At 47.9% G+C, this 15,905-nt stretch overlaps 1 protein-coding gene across 8 annotated transcripts in view; it reads left to right on the forward strand.

The window, feature by feature from the left end:
• Positions 1-13,590, forward strand: part of NCAM1 (neural cell adhesion molecule 1) — an 88,345-nt gene extending 74,755 nt beyond the window's left edge. For 2 of the 8 annotated variants that reach the window (XM_090123581.1, XM_090123573.1), the window contains 4 exons: positions 5,184-5,391; positions 5,580-5,696; positions 6,904-7,686; positions 9,991-13,590. In XM_090123581.1, the coding sequence (XP_089979707.1) occupies positions 5,184-5,391; positions 5,580-5,696; positions 6,904-7,686; positions 9,991-10,111 (1,229 nt within the window). In that variant the 3' untranslated portion in view covers positions 10,112-13,590. The remainder of the gene's footprint in view (positions 1-5,183; positions 5,392-5,579; positions 5,697-6,903; positions 7,687-9,990) is intronic. The other 6 variants (XM_090123574.1, XM_090123575.1, XM_031599974.2 and 3 more) reach the window with 5 other exon arrangements.
• The last annotated feature ends 2,315 nt before the right edge of the window (positions 13,591-15,905 follow it).

A 15,905-nucleotide genomic window follows, 5' to 3' on the forward strand; every position in this document is an offset into this window, starting at 1 on the left:
CTTTTTTTTCCTCCTCAAAAAGAAAAGAAAACAAAACCTGTGCACCTCATGAATTGTCTTTTGTGATGGGAATCCATTTGGTTCTGTTGCTCTTCTAAAAATGGGTGTCCATCTCCTCTCTTTCTCTGTAAGTGGGCCTGGGGTGGAAAAGAATGGAACTGTTGGTGCAGTTATTGAGCTGTCTGTACAGAATGTCTCAAAAACTATCCGTTGTGCAGAATGAGCTTCATCTTTCTACCCAGATGCTAACAGGGACAAAGAACAAGCCCTGCCATCATCAGTCTTGTTTATCTGTGCGTTTGATGCTCTGCGCATAAGACTCTGCTGTGTTTATTCAGACCTTGTCCATGATAATTTGTGAGCTTCTTTTCTGTCTAAATTATAAATGAAATCTTCTTACGAGCATTGCACTCCAACCATGCGGATATTTTTTTAACCAAACAAAACAGACAAAGCCATGCTGTCACCTGCAGTGTTCTGGAACATAGCAAATTTGTCTGGCTTCCTGCATTTACACTTTAGTATAATGGAAGTAATCGTAATTCTAAAAAGCTGTGTGAACTTCCCATAGCTGAGTTTATTCAACTCATCCATAGATCTGCTATCAGCTTGTATTCCCCTTACCTGTAGGCACAGGTTGAGGCATAGGTGAGGTTGAGCACCCAGCTCTGGAGTATTAAAACCAACATGCTGAAGCTATTACTGGTCATAACTGGTGGCTGAAGAGAGAGCAGCCCCCTGGGAGCCATTCTTCCTCCACAGTACTGGGGATGCATTACCTTCCTACAGGCTGCTACCTCAGAGACTAAGCAAAGCCCGGGTCACTTACATGGTGAAAGCTGTATTAAATGGTCCAGTCAACATGGAATACATACAAAAAGAGGTCCTGTCCCTGTGTTTGAAGAAATAAGGAGCATAAGTGGTATTTTCACTGCCTGTTTGCTTGGGTTTGTAACATGTTCAATTTCAGATACATGCATTAGATCCTTGGTCTCTGACAGTCAACACTGGACAAGATCCCAGGCCTTATTCCTGATGTCAGCAACATCTTAAAAAGCTTGCAGAAAAGCTAGCACTCTTTTTCTGTACTCAGAGGTGAGACAGATTCAGAGCTGGAACCTGAGGGGGCTCAAACACTCAGATTTTCAGCACACGTGCAACTTCACAAGTACATGTCCTGTGGGATGTCATACCTCCAGAGAGGCTGGGATCTGGGTCCTCTAGAAGAGATGATTCCATGTGCAATGAACTGCAGGGCTGTGCAGGATCTCTCCTGGCCCTATAAGCTCTATTCTTAGTTTGTCAGTCAATTTCTACATTCTTAGGGAAATATCTGATGATACCATTCCTTTGGCTGCATGTCAAATGGGAGAGACTTTGTTTGGTAGGAGGGAATGGCCTCAGGTTGTGCCAGGGGAGGTTCAGGTTGGATGTTAGGAACAACTCGTCCAGAAGAGTGGTCATTGGCACAGCTGCCCAGGGGGGAGGTGGGGTCACCATCCCTGGACGTGTTTAAAAGCCATGGAGATGTGGCACTGATGGACACAGTGGGCAACGTTGCTGGTAGGTGGGCAGTCAGACTGGATGACATCAGGGGTCTTTTCCACTCTTAATGATTCTTTGATAATTTTCTCATCAACAAAAATCAGTTGCAATTGCTCACACCTAATTTCTTCTAGATAAAACCAAATTTTTGAAGCTTTCCTGATTCTTGCAGCTAGTGGAGTGCAGTGAGCAGCCAGGTGGCATGGGGGTGTGCACTGCAGTAGTGCAGAGGAAGGACATGCTGTTGCAGGGGTCAGACTGCAGATCAGACTGTTTTATTCCTGAAGGCAGGATCTTCATAATATGACTTCCTCTGTGCTTGCAGTTCTTCCTTTTGTATGCCCATTACCCTCATGTTCATCCTTGCCAAGGGAGACAGTCAGAGGAAATACTTGATGCTGGGAGCCAACTGCTGGAGGAGCCAACATGTTGGTGACAGTCTGAAGAGTTCAGTTGTGTTTCTGGAAAGTCTCTCTTGCCTTCTTGATGTGAAAGGAGTGCTTTCAACAGACCGCTGGGCATTTCTGCTTCACGGTAGTTAAGGTTAAAGCAAACATAAGCTGTTGGACTTAATTCCATGTGGAAACAGACATTACTGTCACATGGAATAGATGGTTACTTGCGTTCTGCATTTCTCCCCTGTAAGGTGTGCAAGGTGTTTGACAGTGTTAATATAAGTTGTGCAGGTGCTTGCCAATGGCTGTCAGCTAAAACTGCTTCCAAACATGGGCCATAGGTACACACAAACACAGGAGAACCTGCTGCTGTCATTTGAAGTGGAATGGCACGTGTTGTTTGGAACACCACCCATCTGTTCCTTCCATTCCTGCTTTCTGTTACTAATCCTAAGTAGAGAGAATGTTCAGACAGTCTTTTTCTGCAGCAGCACTAAATAACCTCTATATCATCCCTCCTTGGAAAGTACAGCAAATATGTTCAGTCAGATGGGTGGAGGAAGATACGACGTTTCGCTTTCATGTGGGGATTTCTGTTACAATTTCATACCTTATTTCTGGCCTGAAGTCATCCACCTCCTGTTTCCAGCTTTTGGAATTTGTTGTATCCTTGCTCAAATAAAGTGCCTTTATTGTACGTACTGTTCTGCTGCATGTAGGTATTTATAGGGCTGCATTGACCTAATCCATCCCCACACATTTATTTGGTTGCGTTATATTGACTGCGTTTCCCAAGTCAGTTTTTTTTTGTTTCAATTCTTCAAACCATGTTGTGGTGTTTCCCTGTGTAGCCTTCTTCCTCAGCACTGTTTTTGAGCAGCAGCTCTGTGTGGTGCTTTCCCACGGGGCCCTCCAGCAGCTGCCAAGGAGCTCATTCCCAGGGAGATGCTGTAGATGAGAGAAGTTTAACACAGCTTTAGTTTTTCCTCCAGGAGCTGCTGTGATCAGGACTGTGTTAACTATTGCATCATCCATGCAAGAATCCTGAATGCATTAGGAGACAGAAAATATATATCCTCCTCCTTCCCTGCATACGCTGGAGGCGATGAATTCATTTAATTACACAGCTTGATGCAAGGTGCTGGCAGGGGCTGTGGCACAGACGTTCTGCCAAGCACTCACTGGACTTGTGCTCCAAGTGTCAGAGTTGGGCACATCAGAGTGACTTTCAGATAAAGTAAAATGCAGGAAAAAAAACAAAATTCTTTCCTGTTGGAGTCCTGAGTCCCTCAGTACCTTGTCTCAAAATGAAACGTTTACCTCCCATGCTAAGGATGTTCTGTGTCCTGTTTTTAAGTAATAAAAGAATGGTGGAGACCAGGAGGCTTTCCAGAGCTCTGGAATTAATCTTTTCACATGCTGCAGTCAGCATGGATCAGCCTCGGGGGCCAAGGGCTGCTTTACAGGGCTTCCCAGCAAAGAGATTCCAGGTGTTTGGGGGCTGTGACATCCGCTGGTAAAAAAAATGTAGTAGAAATTGCATCTTAGTGAAAGAGAAATGTGGGGCTCCTCAGGACGACAAGAAACAACCTCATCCTTCTCAGCTGTCTCAGTAAACATGAGTGACAAGCTCTACCAAGTGCACAGCCCCTGCTGAGCATGCAGGGTGAGAAGCAGAGCATGGGATGGCTGAGATCTGCTGGTCTGAGCAGTGCGGGACCTCTATGGATGCTGAACTCTGCATGAGCTCAGCAGAATGCCTCCCTGCAGAGCAGCAGCTTGGGAAGAGCTATTCTGAATCAAACGAGGGGAACCAAAAGTGGGTTGTGTTTAGGGCATGGAAGCAGGAGACTGGGAAGCCACAGCTGATAGCTTTCAAGAAGAGTTTCCTTCACTGGGGAATCAGTTCTTGCTCAAATTACACAGACTTAGTCCTGTCAGCCCAGTATACTCCAGCCCCCGTCAGCCTTCCTGCAGATGACATGGAGAGTTTTAGCTGATAGCAGAGGAATTACTAAGCAGCTCAGCCCAAACAATCCTGTGGACGTCCTTTCTTTAGTACGGGTCAGTGAGGATGTGGGAGTACGACAGGCAGTGTTAGTGCTGCTTGGTTTGCAGAGCACCTGCCCCGACAGTGCCTCACGTCTGGACTCGAGGGCTCACTCACACTGCCCAGCTGCACTGCCTTGGCTGTCATAAATTTGGAGGCCGATCTGACTTGTGCAAGTACCTTTGTATTCAAATTTTGAAATCAACAAAGATTGTAAGTTGCAGAGAGCAGCATGAATTTGGGTCAAATTCTGTACTGCAGTGCATGTGAACATATATTTCTGCCTGTGGATTTTACTGCTTATTGCCTGGCTGCTGCCTTAAAATCACTGTAGGTTTCATTAGTACAACTCCTGCTGCCATGTACACCGCCCTGTGTTGTTTTGAAAGACACCATGGAAGAAGTTAGGAGATCTTCCCAGCCTGTGCTGGTTGGAGGAAGGTTGGAGGATCTTGGCAAGTCTGGTTCCTCCAGCAATTTCATTCGCTTTCTGGAGCGAGTCCCGGCTTTGCTGCATGCCTCACTCGCATCCCCAAATCCTGGGAGACGCTGATCTGTCCCTGCCAGAGGCCACTCTTCCTCTCTTTCATGTTGCTGAAAGTTGATGGCAAAGCTCGTGAGTCCCTGTTCTCAAAAGGGCTTGCTTGGGAGCAGCTTTGCGAGACCCCTGTAAGAGCAAAGCTTGTCAGCTTCTCCAAGTGGGCTCATTTGCACCATACAAGGGACTGATCAACATTCAGGCCCCTCTGATGTTTCCCAGCACTCAGTGTCCCACCAGGGAACGTCGTGCTATAGAGCTTCACTTCCAGCCATGATGCTTGTCCTTGTTCTAGGCTGGCAGCATCAGAGTCACTCCATACCCATTGGGGCAGTGGTGAAAGAGAACAGGAACCATTCTGAGTTCCATCTGGGTATACATTACCATGGAAAAGTTTTCCATGGTCTGCTTTCCCTGTCCGTAGGCCAATAGAGACTGGAAAGGCCCTGTCAGGTCCCAGCAAACCTGCCTTTTCAGGTAGGTTGTCCTGCACGTCTGTAGGACAAAGTACTGATTATTACACATGGCTGCTGGAGAAAAAGTGCATGTTTTGTGTTTCCCATGCTTGCAACCTATAGCTGAATCTGAGCCATAGGTATCCCCAGCTCACCTTCTAACTACAATGCCTTCTTTTCTTCTCTTTTGGTCTCTAAAGCCAGCACTAGCCCTACATCAGGCCTGGGGACTGCTGCCATCGTAGGCATTCTCATTGTTATCTTTGTGCTGCTCCTGGTGGCTGTGGATGTCACCTGCTACTTCCTGAACAAATGTGGCCTGCTGATGTGCATTGCTGTCAACTTGTGCGGCAAGTCTGGACCAGGAGCCAAGGGCAAAGACATGGAGGAGGGCAAAGCTGCCTTCTCGTGAGTACCATCATCACTTCTTTTAGTCATTCTGTTGGGGGTGACAAAAAGGAATCTGCTGTCCAGGGCAGCTTATTTCTCACAGTCACCATCAGTATTTGAAGCGTGTCTTTGCAGGGGGATACTAGTGTGAACTGTAACCAATCTCTGTGTAATCTCTATGATCCTAATTAATTCCCTTGTTACAGGAAAGATGAGTCCAAGGAGCCTATTGTGGAGGTGCGGACTGAAGAGGAACGGACCCCCAACCATGATGGGGGAAAACACACAGAGCCCAACGAGACCACACCACTGACAGAACCAGAGTATGTTGCTATTCATCAATCTTAGCACAGAGTCAGTACAGAACCCTCATTTGCTTTAATTGCTGATCACTCATGCACATGCCACAGGGCAGGAAGAGAGGAAGAAAGCTAAAATCTTCACATTTGGTTTCTGACATAGCAGTGAGAAAATGCTTCCTCTCTTCCCTGCCTGACTCCAACCTGCTTTGATGGCGTTTGCAGTGGGGCTCACTGGTAAATGGCTCTGCTGGAAGTCTCTATGAGATGAGAAGAGAAAGGAGGCTGTATCCACAAGCACGTTGAAATGCAGAAGCAAAGCACAGTAGAGTAGCTAAGATCTGTTTGCTTGTGATTTTCTTGCCTTGTCTTACTGGGATTTTATCTTGGTTACCTTCCTTTACAAAGATTTTCTCTTAGTTCATAAGCCTGAGCTGGTGTTCTCAGGCACGCTGGCTTCTTTTGGAGTAAACCAATTGTTGTTTCCAACCTCTCATCCGTGTACTTAAGCAATCAGTGCTATATTGTGGCAGCAAAAGCATAATTACACTGTCAGGCGTTGTCCTAAAGCAACCCCTATTCCAGCTAGAACAATAGGCAGAGATTAATCTGGTCAGAAGGGTGGAAACTGTCGCCTCTAAGCTGCATGAGTGTATATATATTGTGTGTGTGTATATGGGGACAGGAATTAAATTACGTGTGGTTTGATGTAGCCTTAGACTTGTTGGCAAAAGCACAGGGCCAAGACAAGAGACTGAATTCAGGAGTCCTGCACTGGGATGTTGTTGCATGGTTACAGATGGCACAAGGCTGCAAGCTCTAGGAGTTTGTAGAAAGCTTCCTTGCAAAGCTAGATGTAAGAGGATGAGAAGGAAGTTAGCCTGAAAGAGAAGACTCTGCAAGTCAACAGGGTTACATTTGACCAAGACCTGAAGCATAATCTGTGTGAGCAAGCCACTCCTGAAGGTTGTGTCCTCTATGCTCTTCCTTCTCTTCCTAGTTGTCCTTCAGTCACCCTGCCAGCCCTTGCCGCCCTTTGTGTATTTCATCTCTGAAAACTTTCTCCTTCTCTGCTTCCATGCTGTGTTTGTGTTGTAACACCACGCCATGCTGCTGCTGCTGCTGTGCCACGCACTTGCCTTCTCATGCTTACGCTCTGCTTCCCTTTTCCATGCTGTCGTTTATGGGCTTCATTGTCTCTATTTCTCTTCTACTCCTGTCCTCTTCACAGGCACACCGCCGATACCGCAGCTACTGTTGAGGACATGCTGCCTTCTGTAACTACGGGCACCACTAACTCTGACACTATCACTGAAACTTTTGCCACTGCTCAGAACAGCCCCACCAGCGAGACCACCACCCTGACCTCCAGTATTGCCCCACCAGCCACGGCCATTCCTGACTCAAACGCCATGTCACCTGGCCAGGCTACTCCAGCCAAAGTGGGAGCTGCCCCGGTCTCTCCACCACCACCCTCTTCTACGCCCAAAGTGGCTCCCCTTGTTGATCTCAGCGATACCCCAAGCTCTGCTCCAGCTACTAATAATTTGTCTTCAAGCGTCCTGTCCAACCAGGGTGCAGTGCTGAGCCCCAGCACTGTTGCTAATGTGGCCGAGACCTCCAAAGCGGCAGCTGGTAACAAGTCAGCTGCCCCAACCCCTGCAAACCTCACTAGCCCTCCAGCTCCATCAGAGCCCAAGCAGGAGGTCTCAAGCACCAAGAGCCCTGAGAAAGAAGCTGCGCAGCCCAGCGCAGTGAAGAGCCCAACAGAGACAGCCAAGAACCCAAGCAATCCGAAGAGTGAGGCTGCTTCAGGCGGCACCACAAACCCCTCCCAGAATGAGGACTTTAAAATGGACGAAGGGACCTTCAAGACACCAGACATTGATCTTGCAAAGGATGTTTTTGCAGCTCTTGGCACTACTACTCCTGCCAGTGTGGCTAGCGGGCAAGCTCGTGAGCTTGCTTCTTCCACTGCAGACAGCTCTGTACCTGCTGCACCTGCAAAGACCGAGTATGGCTGCCTTTAATCTTCTGTTGGTTGTGTGCTGTGTCTCTCGTGCACTGGTGCTTGTGCTGTGTTCTTGTTGGGTGTTCTCTGAACTAATCTCATTGTTTCCGTAGCAAACTAACTCACCAGTGAACTAACTAAGCAGGGCTTGGCTTTAAAGGTTCAGGAGGAAAGCAGGAATATGCTGTGCAAGGGCAGCAAAGACAAACTTAGGAATTTCTCATAAACGTGTGATTCTTTAATTTTTTTGCAGCTTTGCCTATTGTAGATTATTTTTTCCTAAAAGAGATTAGAAACAGTTTGGCTTGGTGCAAAGGACGTACTGTCCTCTGAGGCAATGAGTTCCTCCAGTTCAGTGAGCACAGGCACCCAAATTCAATTTCCCAGCAGATCAGTGGGCCTATTCAGAACTTCTGTCTACATAAGACAGGGCAGAAACTAGAGCCATGTGAAAGTGTAAAAGTGTGAGACATCTGGATTTGCCCAGAGAGGCTGTGGATGCGCCGTCCCTGGAGGCATTCAAGGCCAGGTTGGATGGGACCCTGGACAGCCAGGATCTGACCATGGCAGGGGTTTGGAAGTGGATGATCTTCAAGGTCCCCTCCAACCTAAGGCATTCTATGGATTTTCTATGGATTTGTACCTAAACAGGTCAGTGCAGAAGGGCAAGGCGGTGTGCTCCTGTCTGTGCATTGGTGAGCACTCAGTACGTTTGGGTCAGGATAACTTGTAGTGTGTTTGTTGTCCTGGTACATCTGGGATGAGTCTCCATCCACTGTACCTCGTCTCCTTTTTACCCAGCTGGGAGAGCACCAGCAGTCCCTTAGGCAGGACAGAAGTCCTTTGGGAGCCTTACCTTGGGTGAGATGAATCCACAGCTTGTGTTTGGCAGAGACACCATAACTGAAGTGAAAACAGCATGAAGTTCTCACCTGCTAACTGAGGGAAGCATCCCCAGCTGTTACACAGATGTTGAACAGGAACCTTCTTGCTCTGTCACTTTGGACAGTGGTTGGTGGCAAAGCTGTTAGAGCAGAAGCCTGGAAAATGCTGATTGAAACAGATAAGCTTCTCTTTAGGAAACAAATACTGCAGTTCCCCGTTCCTTCTGGCTTCCTATATGGACACTGTTGACAGAGGCAGCTTGAGTTAGGAGGAGCACCTCCTGCTGAGTGAGCAAGGTCTGTGCTTTATTGCTAGAAAGACTCAAAAAGGCAGCTCAGATCTGTTGTGAAAGCAGCTCCCAAAAGCAGGAGGCTGAGACCACACCAGGACTTTGCCTTTTGCTAAGGAAAGCGTGTTTGTGACACAGAGCTCATTCATGATGAACATGAGTCCTTGCAGCTAAAAGCCGCTGCCCGTCGTGCTGGGTGCTATAGAGAAAAGAGAACAGAGGGTTGTGAGCTGGTACTGAGCTGAACAAGGTAGGAGATGATTTGCCTGTAGTGAGGAAACATTTCAGCTGAGTGAGTGCAGCCTGGTCTGCACCACACAAAGGAATTCCTGGTGTGGTGGAACACAGAGCTGTGTTCTTTCTGCCAGTGCAGCCACCTTCTGCCTGTGCTGCCCATGTGCTTCCCCTTCTTGAAACCAGTTTGGCAAACGTAGGCTCGGGGTCACCTCACCCACTGGTCAGAATGCAGTGGGTTCCAGCTGTCTCAGGCTGACTTTGCAGCTAATGGGATGGAACAGGAAGGCTACCAGCAGTGCCTGGTGTGGCACTTCCCATGGCCGTGAAGAGTGGTGGACCAACAGGCTTCTCTGATTCTGCAGTAAGTGCCAAGGACAGGTGAAGAATCAGCGTTAGGTGATGACCTTCCATACACTTGTGAAAATGCATTTGACAAAATCCACTTACTGTGTTTCCCTTCCTGCTGCATACTGTGAAATTATGGAGATGACTTCCTATAGGAAGAGGGATCTACTGCTGAAGTGGCAGTGTGTTCTAACAGGACGCTTAGGTGGCATAAATGAGTGATGGTAAAAATCAAATTCATTTGCAATTGTGTGAGTTTTGGTGTTTTCCTGTGGCATTCCACACTGCTGCACCCCCTCTGTGCTTCTGCTGCAGCCCAGTGCATCCTCCTGCTGTAGTAGCCCAATGCAGGAGGAAATTCCAGAAGGATTTCAGTAGAGCTAAGTGAGCTGGGGGGGAGGTGAGTCTGGTTGTCCTTATCTTTGCATCTGTCATTTTGCTCTGTCAAGGAGACACATTTGAGTGTTTCCAGCAACGTCTTCTTTCCTGATCGCTCATCTACCTGTATTTCTCTGTCTCTAAACTGTGCCATTTTGGTGATTCTTCTTCAGGAAAACCCCAGTAGAAGACAAACCTGAAGTGCAAGCAACGGAAACTAAGACACCTCCAGCAGAAGTGAAGACGGTCCCCAACGAAGCCACACAAACAAATGAAAATGAGAGCAAAGCATGATCAGCAACAGATGAAAAAACATGGCAGAACGACTTCACCCAAGCATTTACAACACGAAACACAACACACATCTCATTCCTCTAGTGTCTGTTGCCTTTTTTTTAAAAAAAAAAACAAACAAAACAGAAAATGCATAAATGGGGAGGGGGGGGTTCTCTCTTTTTTTCTTTTTTTTTTTTTTCTTAAGATTTTTAGGAAGGTTCTATTTGTTGTGCACTTGCTTTTAAAAAGTAATACATTTTAAAAACAGGGTTTAACCCATCACCAAATCGGGGGCTCAGCTGTCCCCTTGTATGTTCAAACAAGCAAAATTGCAAAATACCACTTACAGCATCGCTGAGGAGCTCAGAGTCAACCAGTCTTAGATGAAAGGAAAAAAGAGAAAAGAAAAAAGAAGACCCTGTTCTTTCCTTGGTTAGAATAGTAGATATAACCACTGTACTGCTTGCCTACTTGGTACAGGTGGTACTTAGTGAACAAAGTCCACAATTTATTTTTATACTTTTCAGTCGAGTTTGAAATATGTAAAGCCTCATAAGTAAGTTATAATTTCTGTTCACCTTGTGTTCAGTATGCAAAGTGTCGTGAGCATTTTGTGGCTGAATTCTGTTCTCCACTTTAGACATTGATTTGGGGGTTTATTCTTTTTGTTAGGAAGAATGCCAAAATTGCAGCTTCGGGGGATGTATTTCAATTTGCAGTATTCAGACTCTACATTTCTTTAAATTTTATGTTAATTTTTGCCAACTTCTGTTCTCTCCAGTGTTTACAATTGACAATTTTTTTTTAACTTTTGTTGTGTTTAAATGTATTTGTAAAATAGCTGCCTTTTTTTTTTTTTAAAGTAAATCCAGACTCTAGCTACTAGGTTAGCAGCATGCTTGCTTTGCAAAGGGAGACATTTTAAAATATCGATGTTTACAGTAGTTTCCCCTTTATCTTTTTTAATTATTATTATTATTATTATTATTATTATTATTTCTTACTGGAGTAAGAAAAAAGAGTAATGCTGGTCTTTGGTTTGTTTTTGGGGGCGGGGCGTGGGTAATATCCCAACCACTTGTCACCAATCGAGGTCTGTATCCAGCAGTCCACATAAACACGCTTAACTTCGAACAAGAGAGTTGCTGGTGAGAGTTTCCTTATATACTTAAATTAATTAAGAGTAAGTCCCTTGCTGGACCTGGGCCTGACTGCATAAGAAAAATATCATCTCTGCTTTTTTAGGACATTCTTCTCTTTCCTTCATGGAACCCTCCCAGAGCTTTGAGAAGCAGAAGAGGGATTGTACAGTTAGGGCTGGGCTGGTCTTGTCTCCGCTGTTTGACCACATCCATTTCTCCTCAGAATGTTGATAACTGCCATTTCCTTTGACCCCAGAAACTGATTTAAAAGCATTGACTTTCTGCACTTAAATAAAGTTTCCTTTTGAGGAGTGGAAACACTAAAAACAGAACGTCCTGCTCTCACTGGGTGACGTTCATGAGCAGAGCAGCATGTAGGTGCCCCTGCTCATTGCAGGGGAGTTGGACTAGGTGACCCTTAAGGGTCCCTTCCAACCCAAACGATTCTATGACTCTCCAAAAGACCCCTTCTGCAAAGACAGCCCCAGCACATTGTGTCTGTTAAGTCATCCATGTATGCTCTGCATCACCCAAACCATGTAACCATGGCTGAGCGCTTGGGCATCAGTGCCAACACTCCCATTGATGTCCCTGCTCTTTGCATCATGCCTTTAGCAGTCAGAGAAAGGGGCTGATGTCACACATGCGTTGTGGTCATCATTGGGAATCATGGAGTAACGCTGAGACTTTGGAGTGGGAAGAAGAGAAGGTTGAGCAGAAGGAAGGTAGAGGAAGGCCAGCCCATTGTATAGAGGTGCTCCTTCTCTGGGGGTTTTGCTTTGTTTGTTTTTCTTTTATTTTCCTTTTTTTTTTCTTTTCTACTTTAGATCTGCAAGCTTGTGCACTGTGGGTGCGTGACTTTTAGTGTGAAACGTGTTTTTTGTCATAGTATTCAAATAATTGAGAAAAAAAAAAAAGCTTCAACATAGTTTGGATGTGGAAGGTGTAGCGAATAGTTCAGATTTCAAATATATATATTCAGGAAAAAAAAAAAAAAAAGAGAACAACTCTTAGAAGGAACACAAGCCTTTAAATGACAAACCCGAGCTGATGATGGCATCTGTTGCATCGTGCCATGGGGACGAGCAGAAGGGTGATGGGCTGGGGAGACCACGCTTGGCTCGGGTGAACTGAGCCACTCGCGTTGGTGTGTCCTTCTGAGTATGCAGTCTTTTACAGTGGCATCACATGATTTCAAACAGTGAAAAACAGTGGTTTTGTCATTTGCTAAGTGTGGGGTTTTTGCATTTTTTCCTCAGCTCCTGGGGATGGAAGTGGAGGATGGCTGGATGTGCAGGCACAGACACTCAGGCAGTCCCATCCCAGGCAGGACAGCAGGGCAGGACAGGTCCTCACTTGAAAGTCGTGTGTCAGATTCGACCCATGCTTGCCCCGTGACGGCAGTGTTGGTGTAAGTAAGGCGAAGTTTGGTCCGTGGTCCCTAAACCTTACGTGTCATGCCTCCCTGAGCAGCAACAGGAGCAAACGCTGCTCAGCACAGTGACCCAGAGTGGCACGTCCAGTGCCACTGCTCAGCACCCAGCGGGTGGCACTGTGGTGGCTGTCACCCAGACTGGCATTTCTGCCACATAAGGCCACCAGCCCAGGGCCCCATCCGGCACCTGGCCATGTCGCAGTGCCCAGTGCCTGCTGGGCTGTGTCTCACGGATGGAGCCTCTGTCCTGCTCCCTTAGTGCCCCTGTGACCTCCCCATCCCCAGTACCCTTAGAATTAATTTTGGAGAGCGTTTTTATACTTGCCCTTAATGGAGAATAATTTTTTCTTTTTTTAATTTATAAATATCCCATTCCCAAGGTAGCTTAGGCTTCATTGCTTTTATTTAAACCTTTGAAGAGGGACCAACCTGATGCCGTTTGCGCTGTATATGTTTATATATGTATCCATGCCATACATATATATATCTATATGGCAACTCAGACTGATCAGCTTCTAGTTGTGGAGTGACTACATTTCATGCTGCACCATACGTAATGATGATGAGGTAATAGTGCATCCAGTTGTTCAGCTTTTAGAGTGGAGTTTTATTTTCACACTTTTCTATGGAGCCTTCAAACCCCAGGTTTTCACACTAGGCTGTTTTGATAGTTGTTCTCAGACCTCCACTGACATCCTTACCCAGCATTCCCTACTTTTGGGGGCCTTCTATCTTGTTAAAAAAACGAAAAAACAAAAAATCTTTTTACCGAGTGAAACATCAATTCCACCTTTATTCCCATTCTCACTGGTGTAAATACTGATACTAACTGAGGATTTTGACTTTGCATTCTGTCAGAATACTGTGTTCAAATAAAAATTAAAAAAAAAAAAAAATACCAACAAAAAACCTCATGCCTGCAGTCTGCACTTCTTCAGATGTCAGCAGTTGTATACAGAGCTCTTCTGGAGTGCCAGGTGCCACAGAGAGGAGCAGTGGTCAGGTCTGTCCTTCTGTCCCAGTTATATTCCTTCCTTGAGATGACAAACACACCCATGCTATTGAATGTTGTTGTGAACCTGGGTCAGCTGGGTGTCCCATAGGGAGGCTGAATGGTGTGTGCATGTGTGTGAGTGTTGGCTTCAGAAGGTGTCACTGACATATCCCACGTCGTGTCCATGAACATGGATGATGCTGGAGTAATCAAACTGCTTTTAATTCTATCTTAAGCATTGATTTCTCCTACAGTATTGTGGACAAGCAGCAGCCCGTGGCCTGGTCTGGTTCACTCTGCTGGGCAATGAACTGGCTGCGCTGCTGGGCCCAGAGAGTGGTGGTGAATGGAGTTACATCCAGGTGTGCTGTTCCCCAGGGGTCGGTGCTGGGGCCCGTCCTGTTCAGTGCCTTCATTGATGATGTGGACGAGGGCAGTGAGTGCATCCCAGCAAGTCTGCAGGCAACACCACGCTGGGGGAAGCGTGGATCTGCCTGAGGGCAGCAGGCCCTACAGAGGGAGCTGGACAGGCTGACGGCTGGGCCGAGGCCGACGGGACGGAGTTCCACAAGCCCGAGTGCCGGGTCCTGCGCTTGGGCCACAACAACCCCACGCAGCGCTGCAGGCTTGGGGCAGAGCGGCTGCGAGGCCGTGCGGAGGGAAAGGAGCTGCGGCCGTCGGTCGGCGCTCGGCCGAACCGAGCCAGCAGTTGCCCAGGTGGCCAAAAGGCCGACGGCAGCCCGGCTGTGTCGGCAGCGGCGCGGCCAGCAGGAGCAGGAGCTGAGCGTCCCCTGCACTCGGCTCTGGCGAGGCCGCGGCTCAGCGCCGCGTTCAGCGTTGGGCCCCTCGCTGCAATACAGACACGGAGGCCTGGAGGTGTGCAGAGAAGGGAACGGAGCTGTGAGGGGTCTGGAGCACAATGGGCTGTGATGGGGAGCGGCTGAGGGAGCTGGGATTGTTCGGTGTGGAGAAGAGGAGCTCAGGGGAAACCTCACTGCTGTCTGCAACTCCCTGGCAGGAGGCTGTGGGGGGGTGGGGGTCGGCCTCTTCTCCTGGTAACAGTGACAGGATGAGTTTCTCCAGGGGAGGATCGAGTTGGATATTAGGAGGAACTTCTCCACAGCAGTGGTCATCGGCACAGCTGCTCAGGGGAATGGTGGGGTCACCATCCCTGGAGCTGTTCAGGAAATGTGGAGACTGAGGGATACACTCAGTGGGCAACATCGGTGGTAGGAGGACAGTTGGACTAGGTGATCTTGAAGGTCTTTTCCACCTTAATGATTCTATGATTTCCCCGGACGTGGACTGAAAAGCTGAGAGCTCTGCTATGCATCAGTCCTTGGTTGCTGGAATTGCACACAGAAAATAACACAGGTACGTGTATGGGCTGCAACACTTGTTATCCCACGCAGAGCTCTGCCATTTCTGCGTCCCCAGCAGCGCCGTGCTCTGCTCTGAAGGCAGCTCGGCATGCGGTGCAGCAGGGCAATGCTGGAGCAGAGCTGCTGGGAGTGACCTCACACGCTGCTGCTTCACACAAGGTTGTCCCCCTGTCCTTGGAACACAACAGCGGGCTGAAGCACTCACAGTCAATGTTAGTTGGCAGCCATCGGAAAACCACTTCTTCGGGGTCTGTGAACGTCCCCTTTCGGGGCAGAGCACCAGCCCGAGGTAACGCTGATACGGTTCCCTCCATTGTTTCTTTTCCAACTGAATTCAGCTGAACAAAGCCTCCTGCATAAGCTGTGCTTCGGGATGCATCACTCGGCGTCCTTCTCCTCTCCAGCCCTTCCTCAGCTGCTCCATGCGAGGCGATGCCAGCGCAGCTCGGCGCGTCCATCCCGTCACACACGGCACCGAGCGGGGGAACAGCGGCGGGCAGTGGGACGGCATCACCCGGGTTCTGCAAGCTGTCATTCACCCGGCACGGGGAATTATTTGTGCTGTTGATTTAAATGGCAAAGCGAACAGCTTCACTGCTCAGAAGCTGAAATCTGCAGAGCCCAGGAGGGAGGCACCTCCAAAACAGCCCTAACTTAGCAACGAGCCCAGCTCTTGTGCTGTGTGCGGCTTAACTGCAATAGCTTTTACTCTCTTTGACCTTCGGGGTGGCTTTATTCCCTGGATTTCCCAGGGCAACGAACACACACGGCTCCACAAGGCAGCGCTGCAGGCGCAGAACGCGAAATGGCGGCCTGCGAACCCCCGCCTCTCTGTGCATGGCCACGCCCACTCCTCGCA

Source organism: Phasianus colchicus, chromosome 23 (assembly GCF_987193195.1).
Source record: "Phasianus colchicus chromosome 23, bPhaCol1.hap1.1, whole genome shotgun sequence".
Taxonomy (NCBI): domain Eukaryota; kingdom Metazoa; phylum Chordata; class Aves; order Galliformes; family Phasianidae; genus Phasianus; species Phasianus colchicus.